Source organism: Anticarsia gemmatalis, chromosome 1, assembly GCF_050436995.1.
Source record: "Anticarsia gemmatalis isolate Benzon Research Colony breed Stoneville strain chromosome 1, ilAntGemm2 primary, whole genome shotgun sequence".
Classification (NCBI taxonomy): domain Eukaryota; kingdom Metazoa; phylum Arthropoda; class Insecta; order Lepidoptera; family Erebidae; genus Anticarsia; species Anticarsia gemmatalis.
In genome coordinates, this window is record NC_134745.1 from 15,030,608 (window position 1) to 15,052,294 (window position 21,687).

General features: G+C 34.1%; 1 protein-coding gene across 3 annotated transcripts in view; it reads right to left on the bottom strand.

Annotated features, from left to right (window-relative positions):
- The window catches only part of Dscam3 (Down syndrome cell adhesion molecule 3), a 185,037-nt gene that overhangs the window by 19,022 nt on the left and 144,328 nt on the right, over nt 1–21,687 (bottom strand). For all 3 annotated transcript variants that reach the window (XR_012959712.1, XM_076121587.1, XM_076121579.1), the window contains exon 8: nt 8,459–8,681. Coding sequence is in view for 2 of the 3 variants with exons in the window: in XM_076121587.1 (XP_075977702.1) it covers nt 8,459–8,681 (223 nt within the window). In the remaining variant the exon portion in view is untranslated. The remainder of the gene's footprint in view (nt 1–8,458; nt 8,682–21,687) is intronic.

Consider the following 21,687-nt stretch of genomic DNA (forward strand, 5'->3'; position numbering starts at 1 on the left):
TACTTCGAAATACATACTTAAATAGATACATTAGCAACTTATCGTTCTAGGTTGTTTATTCCTTTCCATTTTTTTAGTATTTCTCACTAATTGTAGTCTCGGACCGGAGACCAAAACTCTGATTCCATTCGTAGCCCTAGAAATGTCCAGGAAATGATCAGCCTAGATCTGGCAACCCTACTCGTCACGCGTGTCAAGGCAAATGACGTCACATAGCGTGACTTCTATCACGTTAATTGGAACGTTCTAACTGCCACAGTTCTACATGATTAGTTTTTGTTGATGAGGTCGTTTGCATCAATTTAGTAAACATTATGTTCCTTGTTTTACTACCGGGAATGTTGTCAGCGATTATAGTAATTTTAATGTTTGAAAGTTGTCGCGACTTGTACACGATATTTAATGAACTTTGGTTTGAACACGCGATCATTTGTTATGTCCTAGTTTACAGGATAATGAGTAAAATAACTAAGAATTTGCTGTCTTACTAACATCGGCGAAATTGAGTCTTTTAAAGGAGTAGGTGCAGTTTTTTAAGTTCACAATTATATCGATGGTGTAAAATTTAAATGTCCAAATATTTATTGCAACAAACATTGAATTTAATATAAGAATAGCTAAATTTCACATATATGACCGTCACAAGGCAATATTAACTGAATTTGTAACTTCTAGCATAAACTTTATTAAAGCATTTGCTTTAAAAAAATTTAAGCCATTAACCCATGTCTCAACATGAAATGAGGAAGGGTCTTTGAGTCAATGACGCTGGCTAAGTGCGGGTTGGGGACTTATTAAAATTTACTTATGTGTTATAACTTACTGTTTGTTTTATTAACATAGATAACTTTACTCTGAAAATATCAAAGTCAACGTAGATTTTACTACAAGCAAACATTTAGCACACAACATATACACAAGTAACGGAAGTAGATTGGATATCAAGTATGCGAATCATATTCGTACCTACACAGTACATAGTATGTATGTATATTTAAATATATACTTAATACAAAGGTGACTGACTGACGTAGTTATCTATCAACGCACAGCCCAAACCACTGGACGGATCGGGCTGAAATTTGGCTCGCAGGTAGATGTTATGACATAGGCAACCGCCAAGAAAGGATTTTGATCAATTTTAACTCCAAGGAGATAAAACAGGATAAAAGTTTGTATGAAAATTCTGTCCTTAGTCACAAACTACGCAGACGAAGTCACGAGCAAAAGCTAGTTTTATTATAAGTAAACACCATTTGGCACACAACATTTACACAAGTAGTGGAAGTAGATTGGGTATCAAGTATGTGAATCATATTCGTGCCTACATAGTACATAGTATATAATATATTTGCTAATAAACGACTCTATTTACTTTTACGAGGCACGTTTAATTAAACCCGATATACGCTCACAAATATCAATAAATTCGTGACATACGCCGATGTGCAAATAAGGTTGTCACTATTGAATAACAGATCTTTTCACGTATCTCATATATTTTAATGAGTATTTTTACAAGTCTACATATTATTATTTTTATACAGACTTGTAGTCGAACGTTATTGCTGTTGACTTCTAGTCAAATTGTAAGACGCACATACGTGTGTACTGACTGATAAATTACCTAAAATTTTGAGTTTTATTCATAATAATATTTATTGATAAGATCAATTGGTCGTGAAAAAATTTCCACACGGTCTTAAACCGTGAAATGCAAAAAATAACACATATATTTTTTTATTAAAAGCTTTAGCTTCTACTATGATATTATTTGAACTATTTTATAAATATGACCAAAAACTTTCTAATAGAAATCTTATTAAGAATGATTTCACTTACAATAATACTAAATCTTGCGTCCGAGAGCCATTTAAGTAACACATTATCAGATTTATCTTTTTAATCAAAAATATACCAGATGCGGTTTCCAAGTGACTAACAGCAATGCCCGTATCCCTATGTTCTGTATCATCTAATAACGAACGTCGGAGAGACGTAGGTAGAACGTCCTATGGGATTACTTGCAGGTAGAATAAGGAAAATAAAACTGCTTTATTTGACTTTGTGGTTGCAAATAGAAATTCAAATACATAGGTAAAAGGAATAAGGATTTTACGAGAGTCCATTACAATGTAATCTGAATTAATATATCGTTTTTCGTAAAGATACAATGCAATTTAAATGACAACAAAAGATGGGCATGGGTATCAATTAACTAATTCGAAAGTAAGTAAACGGTACAAAAAATAAATACAATAAAAAAAAGCTAACAAGAAATAATGAGAAACTCACATGTCTATAATTTAAGACAGCTCAGCATAAAATGCTCCCAGTTTTCAGTCATTCCGAAATACAAAGCAATTACCAACTTATTATTTGCGTCAACAAAACTTTCAAAACGCAGGTAAATATAAACTTTATATTTTCCTTCGTCGCTTATAATAGCAGCACTTGTAGTAGCGACAAGCGAGAGCTTAAACTTTTAACTATTCCCAACTACTTGATAGATCGCCGAGTGCCGGCGTTGAGCGCTAACAAGAACTTTTTTATTTTTCAAATCGGTAATCCAGGGGCCGGACTTTGTCTTATTAATTACTATACTTTCCACCTTCTTAGAAAAGGTTTTTATAGACAAAATGAAGACGATAGAGTTGCAACTGATTGGTAGGATAGATTCTAGGATAAAGAGCCTTGTACTAATGAGATTGCTTTGGGATTGGATGAAATTTTCTAGTTTTCTAGACGTGAAGAGTAAATGGATTCGATATCATCGAGTGCATAGAGCTGTTAAAATGTTAATCAAATTATTATCTCCGACCAATTTAGTTAGCGGCGAACATATATGAGCATATTTAAGTAGAAATGCAAATAAGTTTCACTCGTAATAATCCCACTAAACTAAGGCCCAGTTGTTTAACACTAGCCAACTACTAACCAATTTTAGTAGTGTCACAATCACTAATTGAAAATTGGTTATCTAGTTTCTGAATGGCAGAAGACAGAAGAACTATAGCCAGAAATGAAGTAAAATAAACGAGACTGTTCTAGCAATACGCTATTTTGTACCGAATAATAAATACTTTCAACATTCTCGTATTTCCATACACGACGGCATTTTATTATTTATCCTTCCCAAAATATATGGCGCACATTTATGGTGACGTATCTGTCGGTCCTCTCTCTAACCAAAATAATATTTTACTAAATATGACAAAGATAAAGTACCCTCTCCTTATTTATATATTATAATAAAGCAAAGAGGTTTCGGGATATTTGCAAAATGGTTGAATATTTGTACAGCCGACTCTGTTTGTTTACCAAACATCCTTTTAACTTCGACTTCTTAGTATGTACGTCTTAGATCATCTTTTCATATGTTTTTTTAGAAGCAGCTTTGAGGTAAATTACATTAATTTATTTATGAAAGGTTTAACCTAAATACTAATGAGATCTAGATGTTTTATGTGTGTGCGAAATAAAATTAGGCCTCATTCATGCTCTGAAAAATCGTATTCATATAAAAGCTGGCCAGTCTTTTATTTAAAATTATGTTTGTTTTTAGTTAACTCCGTCGAAAAATTAAAACCACAGCAAACAAAAAATAAAGGCCGCGTCCCTAAACGGCTAGTAGGTTCATATTTTATCTCACATGAGACAACCCTATCTATAATTGCGCGGGTAATGTTTGTGGAACGGTATCGGGACACATTTATTTTATTTTACGTCGCAAATATCCTGCCAACAATAACTTTGCGAAATACCCAAAAAGACCGAAATGCCCGGAAAGTCTGAAACGCCCGGTTTTTGCTCGCAATTACCGGTGATTGCTGTTGATTTTGCTGACGCCGCAATGACTTACATTTTGATTGCGATACGTTGTAATTGTATGTAAATCAATAAACTTGTGTGTTTACTCGATAAGGTAAACATTTTATTAAATGTGTAGACATTTCAATATTTGAGCTATGTATTTTGTGTCGTAATTACTGTTCTTTCATTAGTGCTATTTGTTTTGCTAAATAATTGAACGACTATTAAAAGAGACAGCTCATTGTAGTTAAAAAATATTTACTTATGTTATGTACTAGATATAACTTTGTTTAGTCTACTATTGTCAAACATCTCTCAATACAAAGGTTGTATCATTTAAATTGTCAAACTTTTATCAGATTTTTAGCTAATTGACGCCAATCCAAATCAATCCCTAATAAAACTTTTAAATAATATTTTTGAACCTCAATATGCAACCAACAAGTATAGATTTTATGCAGCTAAAATGTGGTTTTTAAAACATATACGATAGTGTTTTCAGACATCCGCGCGGACATTAAACATTGAAACAAAAGCTCCCTGGAGGGCACCAGCGCAATGCGCCATATATCCCATATATCCGACAATGTAATAAAAACCAAGATAAAATCTTTTAAACAGGAACATTTATGATAAAGCTATACGTTTATTGCTGTGATTGTTCAGTGCCAAATTTAATAACAACTGTGATGTGTTACAATTGCAATTTGTAAATAATTATTGTTTGCCAGTTGCGCTCACTGGTCGGTAAACGATCTGTGGGTTAAGCAACCCGTGACGTAGTCATTTCACAGATGGGTGACCGCATAGTGGTATTTGAGCCGTACGTCTCCGTGCTTCGGAGGGCACTTTAAAAGTCGGTCCCGGCTGTTGTCTACTAAGATAACAGTCGTTAAGCCATGTCAAAGGTCTCTCGTTGTATACATATTTTAAAACAAAATTAAAGTATTTTTACGCAAAATCATTATGAATTTACTGATTAATAAAACATTTATAAACTCAGCACTTCTTCACTACTCTTATCTTCCTACAAATATATTTATATTTGTAGTATTCAATCTCGTCTGCTATACACGGAGGTTTATGCCAGAGGCGTATGAAATCCAAAATGGAAATATACCTAATTAGATAAAACTGAAGTTAAAACACAACAAAATTAAGAATTTTAATTGTTCTTTTACAAACACACCCATTTGCTTCAAAAGTGATTATAAAGAGGAGATAATCCTACCCTGCTACTACATTCAACACTATTGCAGTTTCCAAACATTGCCGAATCAATAGGTCAGCTAAACACAATGCTAATAACGACAGCACTCGATCGAGAGCAATCATCAGCTATCGGCTATTTACTGCTATTTATCGGCTATCTACAGCTATCTATCGGCTATTTATTGCTATGCAGCAGTACATTGCTGTTTTAGCTCAGTAATGAGAGCTGATTTCAAAACTGAAGCACTGTTATTGCGCTTTGATATGGAAAATTACCAGATATTGGCACGTGTTCAACGGTGTTGTAATAGACGAATATTTCGTGCAAAACTGTGTTTAAGATAGGTCAGAATGATAGTAGATAGTCATAGAAAATGTTGTCAGGTCTATTGAAGAATCACGTTTCTTTTAGCATTATTGGTGTTTATATTGATTCTTAGTAACTGTTTTATTTAGAAAACCATCTTTAAAGCCTTTACTTTGACTCAACTTTCACGTTTTCACGCTTGTAAATGTAAAACGTACATCATTCGCAGTTAAGAAGTTACAGCAACATTCTTTCCGAGACTTCAAAATAACCACAAAATACTCAAGTTCTACACACACTTAAAACGTACGAAATTGCACTAAGAGACTCCTGACCTGACGTTTTATCTCCGAGCAAACATAAAGCCGACACTTCCCTACATTTTAGCCAAAGTACCAAGCCCGAATGTAACTCGGGCTATAACACCCCCCGTAAATGAGAACATAAAAAAATAAAAGCTTAAAGAGAGAACACGATTTTATTTTTTGCCAAAAATCTAGTTAAAAGGGTCCTTGGGATGTTTGAAACAATCTGATTTGCAATTGGCTGGTCTAAAAGGGTGAAGGCTAAAGAGCTAGGGGTCGCGGGTTCATCCGACATTTCGGTCCGATCTGAAACAATCAGGACGGGTCGTGTTTAACCCCGCTGTTATCTGGGCGGGTCACCTCATGCATAGTTTTGTTAAGATCCGAAGGCAAATAATATGATTCGGTTAGTTTTGAAGAGGGATATGTTTTGATAGAGCTTTCTAGCCACTGTGAATCTTGACCGAATTTTGTCGGAGAATATGGACGGTCGGCGGAATAAACCTCGAAAAACATAGATTGAGGTCGTTAGCGGGAGAGAAAATCTGGACAACAGTGGTACCAAAACGTACAACAGAGGTAAGAGGCTTATGCTATCCAGAGAGTAATAAAACTGTTTATAACGACCACTCCCTTTGGGACAAAGTAATGACTCAATCATATCAGGTCGTTTAATAGGAAGCATGCTTCTTTTAGTTAGTTGTGTGAGATAATTGATTTAAATAGTAATTATAAATATAAAGCATTTTGATTCTGCAATATAGTGGTGGTATCGAAAAAAAACAGTCAGACGTAATTGGAACTTCTTATTTATTGTTAACACAAATAATATTCTTTGATGTAACTCGCATCCAAAAATAGACAGATTCTGCGTCACGATTTCGATAATTTATTTCTGGAGGCTGTTTTGCTGCTGGCATTGATACATGAGAGGCTTGTTGCTTAGCAATACGTAGAATTATTATGATAGAAATATGATAAAATGAAGAAATATTTGATTTACCTTACACGAGTTCGAATAACTACACGTGTAATAAAAATGATCGTCCTTATTTGCATTTCGCAAAATGATTTTTAGCTGGTTGATAAAAATACTTTGTATGATTTGCAATGTGTAATTAGAGTACGTGATTAGTAAGTTGAGAAAAGTCATCCGAAACTCACAGGTTTTACACAAACGCAAGCAAATAAAAACGTACAAAAAAGAGACACAAAAACCACACAAACAAATCCCGAAATGAACTAAGTAAACACAAACACAGCCAAATTAAAAAGCACACGTTGAATCCGGAACTTTACATCAATATTCAGATTTCTACCTTCCCACAGTATTTTCTGAACCGAACGTTATTTTCTGTCCCGCAACATCCCGGCGAAAATAAAACAAGTCTCACGTTATTTGCCCCAAAGCCTTCACACTGACGGTTCAAAGAGCAAACGGTAAAAAACTCGCCTTTAAAAATCCGATTTCCGCGAAGACAAGTAGACTAAATATTTAATTGGATAAACGAGGTTAATCTTGGGCGGCAGAATTGAAGGTAGTTGAGCCTCGTACCTCCAACTACAATATTTACAAAGGTCTGTAAATAGCTGTTGGACCAAAAAAGTTGGCTTTATTGAATTAGATCTGAGGCCTAACGATGTAACAACGATTTACCAAGACGATGGCGTTCAATTGGATTGTGTAAGGTACACAGAGTCAGACAATAGTGGAATAGAACTATTATTGAGTAAATAATGGATTTGGGTTGTGTATAAATAGGCGGAGCTGTTATTGAGGTTGATTCTACAGTACTTGTTACTCGAATTGGTCCACAACATAATTTTTCAATTTTTAATGATTTATATATACGATGTAATTTGAATAAATACTGTTATTTTAAGCTTACATATTCTCTTTGTAGAATTTATTTGTTAACTTTGACTCGTGGTTGAAAATATGGCAAAAAATGTGGTTATTTTATAATAAGTATAAAACTATTCTTTCACGGAACACAAACGCGATGTTAACAAAAACCCACAACATATATTCCGAGTAAAAATCCAATAAACGGTTGATTCCGAATACATTTTGCAGTTATTCCCACAGTCCGTTGACCTCAGAAATGCATAAAAGTCATGGCATGACGTCAAGCCCTGTTCCATTCACCGCAACTCCAATTATACGGGCCCCTGCGTTAATGCACCTTTTTGTTATTATACCTGTTTGTTTTAATTAATTAAAAGGCTTTTACTTGCAGCCAGTAATTTCAGCATCATTGCAATAATAAACTGAGAGTATCGAGTTTATTACTGCAGTAGTTCAGTTCAAGAAATAAATGAAAGCAATTACTTAATTTGAAAGTATTTGATGTTTGAAAGCTTTTCACTGATGATATTCGGAGAGTGAAATAAAATAGAGATCAATATCTTTATATTTGAGTACGTACTTTAGTTCAAGAGTACAAATTATTTGTATTGAGTCTTAAGACTTTTGTGTTATCGATTGATGTATTTGTACTTTAATTAAATTAGACTAATACCTTTAAGACTTACCTCAATTTGAGCACGAGTAAATCAGGTCAAATATTGCCTACAAACCGTTCGTCTATAATTAACTTAACGTCTAGTAAAATTATAAATTCTCTCGCTTCCCATACTCCATAGATGTATTTATTTTACTTAATATTAATACTTATATTACTTTTCTTTCTGGCATATACATCTGTCATTCTGCTAAAAATGATCAAACACCTTCAGTTGTTTTGAGTTGAAGAAACAAACTCACAACCACACACAATTTTGAGTTTTCACCAGAGTATTTGGATTTTATATTTCTTACCTGAGTATGTGGCTGGGCGTGTGCCGTCAGATGGGCTCTAACAGCCAAATGGAGCCGCAAGGTCAGATGTCCATGGGCGTTAGCAGCTCGGCAAGCCCATCTTCCACCATCGGCTACTTCAGCGCGGCGGATAGCCAAGGCATCGTGGGACCGGCTGTATCGACCGCCGCCTTCACCGTCGCGGACTTCTCGTAGTACTCCACCACCCGTTTCTCGGTACCAGCTGAAACAAGAAGAATAGGTTAGAATGTTTTTTGTCAGAATGTGCAGTGTATGCTTGAAGATGATATAGAGTACTTTCATTGGTTCAACCAACGTTGCAGTGGTTAAACTGTTAAAGGGTAACATAGAGATATACAGATATGTATTTTGAAATAATATTGATGAATATGGTTAATTATATTATTTAAACGTACAAGTTACAAGCAATTAATTCGGTAGAAGTTCCAAAATACATCAACTGTTAAACACTTTATTCAAGACGATCGTTTTTAAATACGCAGTTAAAATAAAATTTTATCCAGTCAATTTATTTGATTCTTATTTAAACGGAAGGGTCTTTAAACGTCTTAAATAATTAAGATAACAAAAAGTTCGACAACCCCCTGAATACTTTCGCCAATAAACCTCTCGATCGCTGAAGTGTCTTTCAGTTCCCTCTCAACAAAATGTCTGAATACCCCCAGCTTCCTTAAGAGATTTCATCCCCTCGCGTCACTTCCGCCGGAAGTCCTCATTAAATTTATATAAGTTACGGTTAGTGGCGTTCACAGGGCTCTTACAATTTTGTGTATAATAAAGTACGAAATTTCCCGGTTTATGACGGTTTTTGCTATTATCAAAGTTTGTGAATATACGAGTGTATGTAGAGACTTAGAGAGGCTTGGTTTGTGGTTTTAGTGTAGAGTTTATAAAGGGAATGATTATATAAATTTATAATTTATTAAGTTGCGGTCTACTAAAATTAGGTAAATCATTTATAATATTATTTTTGAGTAATATATCTAATATTTAGTCAAATTAGGCACTTAGTTCTTGACCTAGTAATTAGACATAACGCACCTCAACCACTGATTTTAAACGATTCAATGTTATATTAAATCGTATAAAAGTAAAAAACACACAAACTTTACTGTATGAATAACACATTTAAACAAGGAAAATTTCCACGTGTTCTACAACAATCTTTGCACCCTCTTATATAGAACAAAAATGCCTCGTCACGCAATCTTACAAAATATATTTGAAACCGCAGTTTCATACATTGAGAAAAGCGCCTTGTTTAATGCGTTATTTCAACTCTCCCGGTTGCCTAGCAACGGCACGCGCTCGGTCATTACCACGGACAAAGAACGTAGCTATTGCTACGAAGGGGGCTACGGAGTCTACGAAAGGTGCTACGAAACGCGCTTTGAAAAGCTACGAATAGTTCGCGTTTTGATGTCATGAATGTTGAAGTTGACTCGAGAAATTCTACCTTTGTTTTCGAAATCGGCTTTTCATAAAGTAGGTAAAATCTTTAAGGTTACTTTTCTTCAGGAAATGTTTGTAAAATAGCTGGTTTGGTACTTCTCAGACTGGTAATAATTAGGTTTTGAAAAAAAGTAACTTTGTTTCTATGCTGTTTGATGGTGCCTACAGATACTGTGGTATACATCATGGATATTTTCTATAATTTCAAAAAGCCTAAAATGTGATATAACCCGTTAAAACCGCACTTAACTTAATCATAACTAATTTAAGAGCAAATTTCTACTTTTAAGTAGTTAGTTACTTATCGTATGGTTAGTAGTATTCGCTAAAAATAAACATCACAATTCAGTACACAGACAGAAAAACAAAAATAAATCGACAACTGTAGCTCGATTTCCTACTACTATCGACTACAGACAACCGACCTTTCATCGAGAAATTTTGTATGAAAATCTGATCAGCGCCTCTGACGGGCGTCGTAGGAAATATTTTGGCAGTACATTCTTAATGTCAAACTCTCGTTACTCGACAGTACAGATTATACAGAATTGCGCTACCGTTCTACTCACCTACTGACGGACTATAAAAAGTAAAATCTAAATTAGCTTAAAATATAGAGTAAGTCAATAGAGCGAAGTTCATCAACTCTTTGTAATAGTAGTCCCTTTGTTCACGGACGCCTGATTAACGCTTAAACTTTCATCAAACAAAATCAAAGGAATCTGCTACCTAATAAGAGTCGAATTATTTTACAAACTTTACTTAACAACGGAATTCACAAGTTCGTTAACTGTTAGATATTTTAATTAATTATTTAATTCTGGAAAGTAAGTAGTGTACTAAATATACTTTTTTTGTTTTTTTTTTCCAACTCAATTGTAGTATAGTAGGTCGGTCGGTAGTATATCCGACTGTTTATTATGAGTTCTCATGTTCGAATCCTAGGTCGGACAAAGTATATTATACAGCTTGTACAGATGTTTTATTGATCTTCGAATCTTCGAAAATTGAAAGTAAAACTGGACTCTTTCTCATGTACATCAAGAAATGAAGGATAAAATTGATTGAAACAACTTCACTACCAAAACACTTAATTAAAATCACAAAATAAAAAGTCAATTCAATTTCCTAAAAGCACAGAACCACAAAGGCCTACATGTAAAGTCAAATAAAACGGTTCAATCATGAGTGACGTATAACATGTAGGGTCCAAATAAATATCTTATTAACAATGGCGCTGGTCTTTTTTGTGCCCCGAGAGCATGAGACCCGTCTAATTAAGTTTGGGAGGTCGACGCGAAAGGCTGTGGCCATCGCTCTGTCGATGGATGGGACATAGATTTGGTTTTGGAGTAAAATGCGTTGGTACAAAGTAAACCTTATTTTTTGTGTTTTGACAGATAATTGATATACTTCTTGATACATGGAAACTAACCAGATTTTTTCTGCGGCTCTCCAATAGTATCTACTTCGTTTTTTATCAACTTTGAGGTTACTATAATATATAAACATATAAACTATCAAGTTTAGTAAAAAAAAATAGACAAACGCAGATTGACTGCTGTTTTGGTTTTATTTGCGCCTAATAATCATTAAACAAAAATATTACACATATTTATCTATAACCGGTAAAACGGAGATGGACAGTAAGCGACTGAGAAGTTAGGAAATCTACATATAGGAGATTTTTATGCAGTAGTGGGACACTGCAATAAACTTCAACGTAAATAGCTTGTAAATTGTACAACGTCCCAGCGCGGTGGTAAATCACGAACTATTACCAGTTACTTAAGCGAACGTCCGTTACAAAGAGTAGCCGGTGGCACAGACATCTAATTACCTTGCAGCTTGCCCTACAGCCGATACAGCCTTATTTCCTGTATTCTTCAGTCATTTGCATAGATTAGGTGCTAGAGAACGAGGCGATTTAAATATTATTAATTCATTTTTTCACTAAATTTGTATAATCTAAAGGTATAATTGGAATAATGTTACACGACCGATATTCAAGTAGAAATATGTAATTGAGACTTTTCCATTTGAAAACAACGACATCATCATATTTTGTTTTCAACTATGCCCTACTATTAATCGCACTTGTAGCGCGAGAACTTTAACGAACATACAAACAACAGACTCAATCTACCGCACCAAACAAAAATCTTTTAGATGGCGTAAATGGTAGCTCGCAGTTTTCAACATATTGTCATTTTCCAATCACATCGGAATCGACCAAAATAACCGATGTGTCACGGAGGCCATCCATAATGTTTAGATAAACAAATTCGCCAAACAAAACTCAAAACCAAACCATTATTTCAGTACAACACAATGAATTCCCCTTTATCCGTACATTCCAGAAATTCATAGCGACACTAACCCCGGTACCTGCGTCAAACAGGGTTAATCCAGCACACCGACAATACCGGGAAGAACTACAAACATTTATTTGTATTTGAACTAGCTATGAACTAGTTTGTTATATACATACGTGTATAAAGGTGAATGTACATTATTATAACCACTAGCAGTCGTCTGCGACTCTGTCCACGTGCGAATTTTCCTGATTTCACAACATTTTTTTATTGCTGCTCTACTTCTAAAAGTCATAGTTTGATGGTTTATAGCCTTACTCAATAAGTCGGCAATTCAACACAAACATACTTTTAAACAAACAAATAAAGCTTTACAAGATAGCCGCTCTACGATTACTTAAAGATATTATTTTAAAGATTTTGATTTCTTCAAATCTATGTTATTGATAATGTCGCGGCTTGAACTCGTAACTTGAACGACATAAAAGTACTAGCTGACCCGCGCAACTTCGCTTGCGTCACATAGGAGAGAATAGGTCATAATTTTCCCCGTTTTTGTAACATTTTTTACCGTTACTCTGCTCCTATTGGTTGTAGCGTGATGATAGCCTTCCTCGATAAATGGGCTATCTAACACTTAAAGAATTTTTCGAATCGGACTAGTAGTCCATGAGATTAACGCGTTCAAACAAACAAACTCTTCAGCTTTATAATATTAGTGTAGATTAGTATAGATACATCATACGTTCTACGCGTTGAAGTAGCCGCGCGCTGCAAATGCAACAAGCGCAATGGAAAAACAGCCCGCACCATAGCAACTTTCGTCTTCTAACATTATATTTGACGTTGCGTTCGTCATTTACGTAGGACAAGGAGCTAGCTCACCATAGAATGCTAAAACACCACTTAATCTTCTACTACAAGTAAAAGCTCTTATATATATTAACCTTAACACGTAATTCACGCACGCACTGACGAAATAAAGCCGAATTTACACCCAAAATTATTTTCCGTACATCAAAGTGTAGCGGATAATTAGTTATGTGACGTAACACTGTTACCGTGTCACCATATTATATGGGATATTATGGCAATGCGTTATGTTGTTTCATGTATGATGGTGTGAAAGAAAGAGACAAAATATGGCTTTATCGCTTTGTTTTTTATGATTATAAAGTTTGGTTTGGCTTGATCTGAGGTTAGGAATAATAATTATCATTTCATTTGATCAATTTTCAATTGCCTGTGCATAAACTTGAACATAAATTTATTAGCCAAAACTGTGATCATTTCACAAACAGCTAAGTTAACAATTGATATAATGTTTGAGTTCATATTCAAGAAGTTATTTGTATAATAATAAACAAATAAATTAAATCATTTACAAAAGTTGAATGCAGAATTTAAAACAATAATATTAGTTTGTTCAGTTAACTGAGTAATTGGAGCTGCAATATTTTTTTATCACTTAACGCGACTGGTAACAATTGAAGATGAAATTATTTTTGTCAGAAAAGTAACTACATATAATGCACTGCCGGTAAAGTTCTTTTGTTTCTATTCATAATCTTACATCAGCACGTAATGTAAATCCATGTTTACGCACCTACGTCACACACGAACAAACGCTTTAATTAAAGGTCTCTTTGTAAGCTTTTAATACTCGTTAGTTTAAATTAGTTAATGCACTGTATAATTGCTTACTATTGTTCAACCTTGAGTAACTATTAACTATTTAATAATGGTATCAAAGAGCATGTACGTTTTAATTTAGAATGTCTTCATTATTTATGTATGGGCTAAGTGAATTTCAGAATTTAAAGCTTGAAGATTACCTTTTAGGTGACGTGTATGAAAATATTTTCATACGTACTTTTTTTTACATCAATTGCATTATTTCTAAAAATTAACAATAAAAAGAGACTGTGATTAAAAAATATCAATAATGAAAAACTTAAAATATATACACATATAAACATTTTAATTTTTGCTGATAACAATGATGTTGAAAGTACACTTTACAAACATACTAACAACGGACACAAAGTACAACCAGACCCGAAACAATTATTTGTGGATAGCATAAATTATTGTTCCGTGTGAGAATCGAGCACAAAATCGAAATCGAAAACACACAACCTGATATGCTGGTAGCAGCGTAGCGCGACCTTAATCACAGCGCCACGGAGACAGTCAATATATTTTTGCTTTTGATTTTACATACTATAGAGTCTAAATAGACACGGTATAAATTATTGTGTCTCGCACGCAAAGTGGTTTCAAGGCGTTTATATCGAAAATATTAATATATTTAGTAATGTAGATTGTGAACAGCTTTGTACGTAATTTGTTAAGTAGAAACATATTACATAGCGTTTATTTTCAAAGTAAATTAATGAAGATACATCTAAATATTTATTTTTGCTCATAAATTGAGTCATTAACTTTTATTTGCAGATACTTAGGATAGTAGATTTTTACTTTATATTGCAGCGTTGCTATAACAATGGATTTGCATCAAGGTTTGTAACAAATGCAAATTTTCGAAACGGATTAGCTTTAAAGCTGCTGTAACGCTTCTTTCTCTTATAGAAGGAAGAATTATAATACTACTAATTATAACTAAACGTAGAATACAGTAAAAACTCGAAGTGGTGGACTTTTCTTTTACTTTTACCCAAGAAATCATCAATCATCAAATCCAATACGTATACTGGAAAAAAAACGAAAAATAACTTTTCGTAGTTTCCTCTAACCAAACGAAATCAGCGATTCAATACACAATCACGTCAGCATTCTCACCCTACATTTTCAAAGAATCAAGCTACAATAACGTGGCGACATTTGCTACAAATTTGCAGCAAACGAGCCACGTGGTTGTTCGATTGGAGGCTTGGAATCAAAGTCGCATGCGAGTCGTTGATCGAGTCCCCGGGGGCAGCACTCAGCGTGTGATGGATACAGCCTTGACTCGCCCCGGGATGCGGGAGTTGCAAGTTATACACTGAAAGCGATTGTTTTATGATTCTTTTGAAGTGAAATGTTGCAATGTCGTTTTTGTATCTGATTTTAACAATATTGCAACTTTTGATGTTGTTATTTATTACAAAAAAAAAACCAATTAAATTGTGTGTAATTAGATACGTTGGACGTTGATAATTAGACTCTTTTGGCTCTTTTGGCGTTGGTTAGGGTGTAGATAAACTAAAAAATTGTTTTGACCCATATTTATCGTTTTTTTTACGTAACTAATTCCGAAAATTTTATGTGGACCATTTTTTTACGATTTATTTTATGTCAAATTCAGTAATTCTATCATTTTTTTGTCTGCAAAATGTTGTAAATAAGTTACTATCTGTTCAAGCAATTATGGTAATGTTTGACATAAGAAAAATAAAAAATGATCTAAATTTTTTATAAGAAACAGAAAAGACAAAGAAATATACAAACAAAAATCTACCTCTCTAAACTTGAACCTCAAAAATATCCCAATATTATTTATATGATCGCGCAAAATTCGTTCGCTCCCCGCGGGGCGTGAGCGTCAGCGTGCGGTTTTGGTCTCCACATTCAACACGGCCGGTGATGTATGCTCGAGACGCGAGCAACTCTTACAAGGATTCTTAATGGTGCTGCGGTTACTGAAAACCATCGAGCAAATTGAGATTATGTGAGTAATATGGCGCTGGTTTATGAAGAGTGTTGGTTGAGTAGAAAGCGTTTTTCCTCGTTCAGAATTTGAGCTTAATAAAGTGAAGATATTTTGCAAAGAAAATGTTTCCAAGTTGCAGATATTTGTGGAATTCTTCATCTGTCTTTTTTTGGTTTTCAAAAAATATGTTGGGAATCTATCGAACCACTCAATTTGCGATATCAACTAGTACTATTTGTGCATGTTTACGTTAATTTCCCGTTTAATATTCTTATAAAATACGAAACCCGAAGCTCTATAGCTATTATTAAAATCACTTATTTAATTTATTGATACCTCAAACCCAAAACTATTTACGAAAATCTTGTTAAATTGATTCTAGCTAGGTGTATTATTAGTTGTTTATATTCAAAATATTTATTAAAATAAACAACAGACCAACAGTTGTTTTCATACACGATCATACTAATCCTATCCTGCTCATAATTTAAATTTACATTCGCATGAATTTTGTATCCGTTGGGATTTCACATTGCAAATTCATGTATGTGTACTTGTTATTCAATCTCCTGTTAACGGGTGAACGGATTTTAGGGGAATTCTGTTTAGAGAGCTTAGGAACCGGGATTAGAAGTCCTTTGGACTAGAATTTAGAACAAAGAGGGGAATATGCTAAGTATAATATGAATATTGTTAAAGTAGTGGATGGTGTGGAGGTGATGGCATCCATCGTTACTCTTTATAATTTTTATTCAGTAGGTGTTAATACTTTTTGTTTTGTTGTAAAATACTGGTGATCAGCTGCATCCGGTGTGACAAGAAGCCGACTCCAACATAGTTGGAAGAATGGTTAGGCTGATGTATTGAAGTGCTCATATTCTTAAAAAATACTTTCTAAGTTACTTTAACGATTTATTTAATCAGAAAAACAAAGTCCTAACTAATTTGTCGACTAGTTACTATCCACTATGAATATTAATAAATAACGCAACATTACATGACATCAAAGGTTTTAATCATTCTTCTTATTGTAGCGTATCTATATAGATACTATTTAACAGCTCAGAAGACAGGCCAGTGTACTGCTCAATCGCACGAATGCCCAGTATTCGCCGCTCGCACTCACTCGCTTCACCGAGCACCGAGTCGTATGTGCTCACGTTCAACGTCTGTGCCCTGTGGCTGTTGGTGACGATATCGGAAATATACTGAGCTATCTAGTTTGATAGCGAGGCTTGATTTTGACACGATTTTATCGATAGGCAGGTACCTATGTGTTTTATAGAAAGATGCACGTGTTAAGTTTAAAATGTCTTTAGTTTGACTTATTTTTGTTAGTTGATACACCGCTAGTATTCACTAGTCGAAAGAACGCTTTACGTATGCTTCAAACAAAACCAGATGCGAAAACTTTAAATATTACAGATTAATCTAACTTCAATTGAACGATTTTGATTATCTTTAACAGCATTACAAGAACCTAGTTTAACAGTTTTTGAAAAGGCCGTGTGATTTAGAGACTTGCAATTACAATTGATGCTAATTGCAAACAGGATGTTTACTCATAAGTCTATTTTTAGCGAATGCTTGCATAATTTCTTCTCAAATCAGGTTTTTCAAGTTATTCCGAGCAAGATAAAAACCGATTTCAAATCTCTTTATCCTAAGCGACCGTCAGCCGCGAAGCAACGTACTCTCAAACATAGAGACAAGTTAGTCCGACGGTTTCCCTCAGTTACGCCGAGATGGTAATGGAAAACGCTTGTTAAGCCTCCCGGGAGAGAGGGAACGTTGTGAGGGAAAGGGATGCAATTATAATAACAGCTTGTATTAGGTGTGTGGAGTGGAATCTTCGCGCTGTTTAAGGAAAATAAATGGGGAAATTTTGTTAATGTCGTAATTGAAAAATATTAAAATTGTGGTGCCGTCGATGGTATTATGAATGGGGCGAAATAATGCGTTGTTTTGTTTGTTGATGATAAATTATTTTTAGCCTGTTAGAATCAGGTTTTGTTAGCTAGTAAGGTTGAGATTGAAAGTGTCATTGCATTGATATTGAAACAGTAAAAAATGGTTTTTATGACAGCGATTTGCTAGTTTTATTTGTTTTTTTAAAGACTGAAGATTACATGGTTATCATATTATTTATTAAGTAAATACGTTGTATTTAACTTAATCATAAATGTATAAATCGAAGTATAAAGTATTATTATTAAAAAGTGCCTTAAAAACATGACAGACAAACAGTAAAAAGTTGATAACACACCAGTTAAGATATGATAAGAATCTGATCTCATTGTGTTGCCAACATAAGACCTACTTTAATAAAGTGACGATGTACATTAGTACTCCACAAAAAGTCGTAAAAAAAACTCACTTCAGAAAATTTTCTCGGAGGGTGCGAGAGTACATAACAGCAATTCATTACTTGAGGAGGACCGGAAGCGGTAGCGGTGACGTCAGAGGGAGCGGATACAGCCTCCAGCGCAGGATTTATTCGTTCCGGCGCTAGGTGGCGCCTCCGTCGTTTTAGAATAGGATCCAACGAGTAATAATACGGAATTTTCTCTCTCCCTTAAGATTTTTCCACCAGTTATTTCTTTTTGCTTCGCGCGAATTACAATTGAATTGTTGATTCATAAATTTCTGTTTTCTGGTGAGAATATTGTTGCAGATTATAAGGTTGAGGTTGTTTTAGCTGGGAAATTCTTTTGAACTACATGATACAATAAATCATTTACTTTAGTACTATAAAATGCATGTTTTTATTTACCGTTGAAATTTGGCGTAGCATGGCTTGCACAAAAAAAGCCTCTACTTCAAAAATTACCGATTAGCACCACTAAAACTTTGTCAAAACTATAGTTTTATAGTCCTTCAAATTATTTTCTTTACAAACACAAGGTTTGTAAATAATAAAAGATAGCCAAGAATTTCTTTGCCACTCAAAACTTCCTAAAAATTCTTTGTATATTTTGCCTTAATGTACATACGAACAAAATAAAATATAACCCTAAAAAACAAAACCAGACAACAATTAATACTCCACGAGACTTCATAAATCACTTGTCAAGCTCTCATTTCCATGAGCAAGGTCCCATAAATTGTCGCGAAATATTCCATACGGCCAATGACACGATGACGTCACTAGTTATAAATTGTTCGCGTGACGTATCGATACGCGGGCCGTGGACCCTGGGAGATGGATGGGATCGAGCACAGGGGAAATAACAAAGTGATGTTTGATACTTTTTGGGTTTGTTTGTTTTAAAAAAGAGGGTAAGTATTGTTTAGTATGAGTAGCTACTTCTATTTTGACGACAATCTTCTTTATGTATATATAATAAATATCTACCAATGTCTGTATGGTATATGCGTTTAATTTTCTCAAATATTCAGTTCCAATCTCCTGGTGTAAGACTGTTGATTCAATGTCTGTCCGCAAAAAAATATCCTTATTGTTGTGTCCAGAACAAAAGATAATTCTGGTTCTCTCGCGAACATACCTTTCAAAATCCGAGGCGTTACGAGATATTCTACATGTTTAATTGCTAAGTGGTAGTTGACTAACATAATAATATATCTCTTTATCTTATATTCTATGCATATCTAATACGATAGTCTAGTTTAAATAAACTACTAACTCAAAACAATAGCTCTTTCAACCCGTACTTCTAAATCGCAGTCAAACATTAACACTTTTTGAACTTTTAAACCTCACCAAAACATCAAGCAAACCAAAGTAGAACGATCGCGTTAATCCATGTAATATTAGCTATCTAGCCAACTACAAGTCATGTACCTACTAGTTCTAGAAACTAGAGTAACTGGCTCAGTTCAAAACTTCCATGGCTTTATTCCCAAGCTTCTAATACAATGAATTGTCACGAAACTTTTAACATTTCTAACTAAATGCAAGCTGTACTGTTTTACTGCTTCTTGTGACGTTTTATTAAGTTCTATGTTCTACGATTTTATGCTAGTATATGCATAGAAGTATTATAAACTATTTTAATAGCTACCAGTCTATCTAGTTATCTTTTTTTTGGAAATTTATTTCTGTGAATAGTACAACACAATTCAGGCGCGGAAAAATCACAATTAAACATACGAAAGATTTTTTAATAATAAAAAGAGTTGTGGTCTGTCAAATTGTATCATAATTAATTAAGTTGTTTTCATGTGAAAAAGGAACTAATCATTGAACGCGTTTTCACATTTTGGATTTTCCTATTACCAAGTTATAGTAGTTAATTTTTATTCTATGAACTCTAAAATCATTGTCTTAAATTCGCTTATTAGCTATATCACGAAGTTACAAGTCAAACTATATAACACGCATACTCAACTTTAAGTTCTATTAGCGATATATAAACTAACACTAAACTAATATTGCAATAACTATTTAGTAGGTTTAGAACAATTACTCGTATATTTTACAGTGAAATGTTCAAAGTAAACGATAAACGAAACGCGTAGAAGATTTGCCGCGGGCACCACTATTTATCGATACAACTTTCTAGTTACACGCTTTTCAGTTCATACTATTTAGTTTGGAGCATGTTATAAGCGAAAGCGGATAAGTGCAGGCAAGGCGTTGTCATATTTGAGCGACGCCGCGACGCTAGCTACAAATACGACAAACACTGGCTGTGTGATCACACTATGTCTACGTGGAGTTTGTTTCCTACTACGGCAAATACTACTCAAGATTTTTGCTCGCCTATAACAAGCTTTTCAATGCAAATGCAAGCCAAGGTGAAATAAAATCCAACGTAATGACAAACTTTAAAATTATTATAGTTCGTAAGTGGCACCTGCGAAATTTGTTTTTGTACATTTCTAAAAAAACAAAGGACACATGTCGCCACTACTGTACCAAAAACGGCTAGCCCTTGGTTACAGCTAAAATCATGGCTTGACATAAAATATGTACATATATTAGACAGTTTTTCTTCTCTTCATAACTTTCATGAGTTTATAATTATTTCTACAATACGGGCGAATCGAAAACGACATAAAAACACCCGAGTCTGACTATCGCTCTCGCTTTTACTTTAAACCCGTTTTGCATAGCCCAGAATGACAATAACACAGTGAGAGCATACTTAAAAGTTATAAAAGTGGCTTAGTTCGATACAGCAGTAGTTGAACAGTTGGACTCGTAACGTTGAAACGTGCCCCACTTACCTGCTATATAGCAGGTGCGTTGCTATATAGCAGGTGCGTTGCTATATAGCTGCTAGTTTAATGTTATAACTGCTATAGTTCGTGGTGACTAGTTTTACTTGCGTTTAACTTGGTTATTGCTCATTATTGTGTGGAAACTAGTACTATATTTTATGCGTGTGTTTAAAAAGGCAGTTTGAAAGATTGTTGATTTATTGATTTATGGGTTGAGTATTTGAACATTTCTTTAAATTAAAAAAGTTACGTTAAGGGTGATGTATTTAATAAATATGTCTCTTATTAAAGAGTACGCCAAAACAGATCTATTTTGACGTTTGAAATTTGTTATTTAGATTCACTCTAAAACTTATCTACTTCTTTGATATATCTGTTCATAATTTAATTTATCGGTATACTAATATAAGTAATTAAATACCGGTTTATTTTCATACAACGAAGTGATAGTCGTAGTTACTATACCTTGAGGCAATCAAATGTTTATATCCATACAAGAAATACGCAGAAAATCATAGTCCGACATCAGAAAATTTTACCATAATATTTAACATCCCATACCACGAAACCTCCATAGAAGATAATCACTCAAAACTCGCACCATG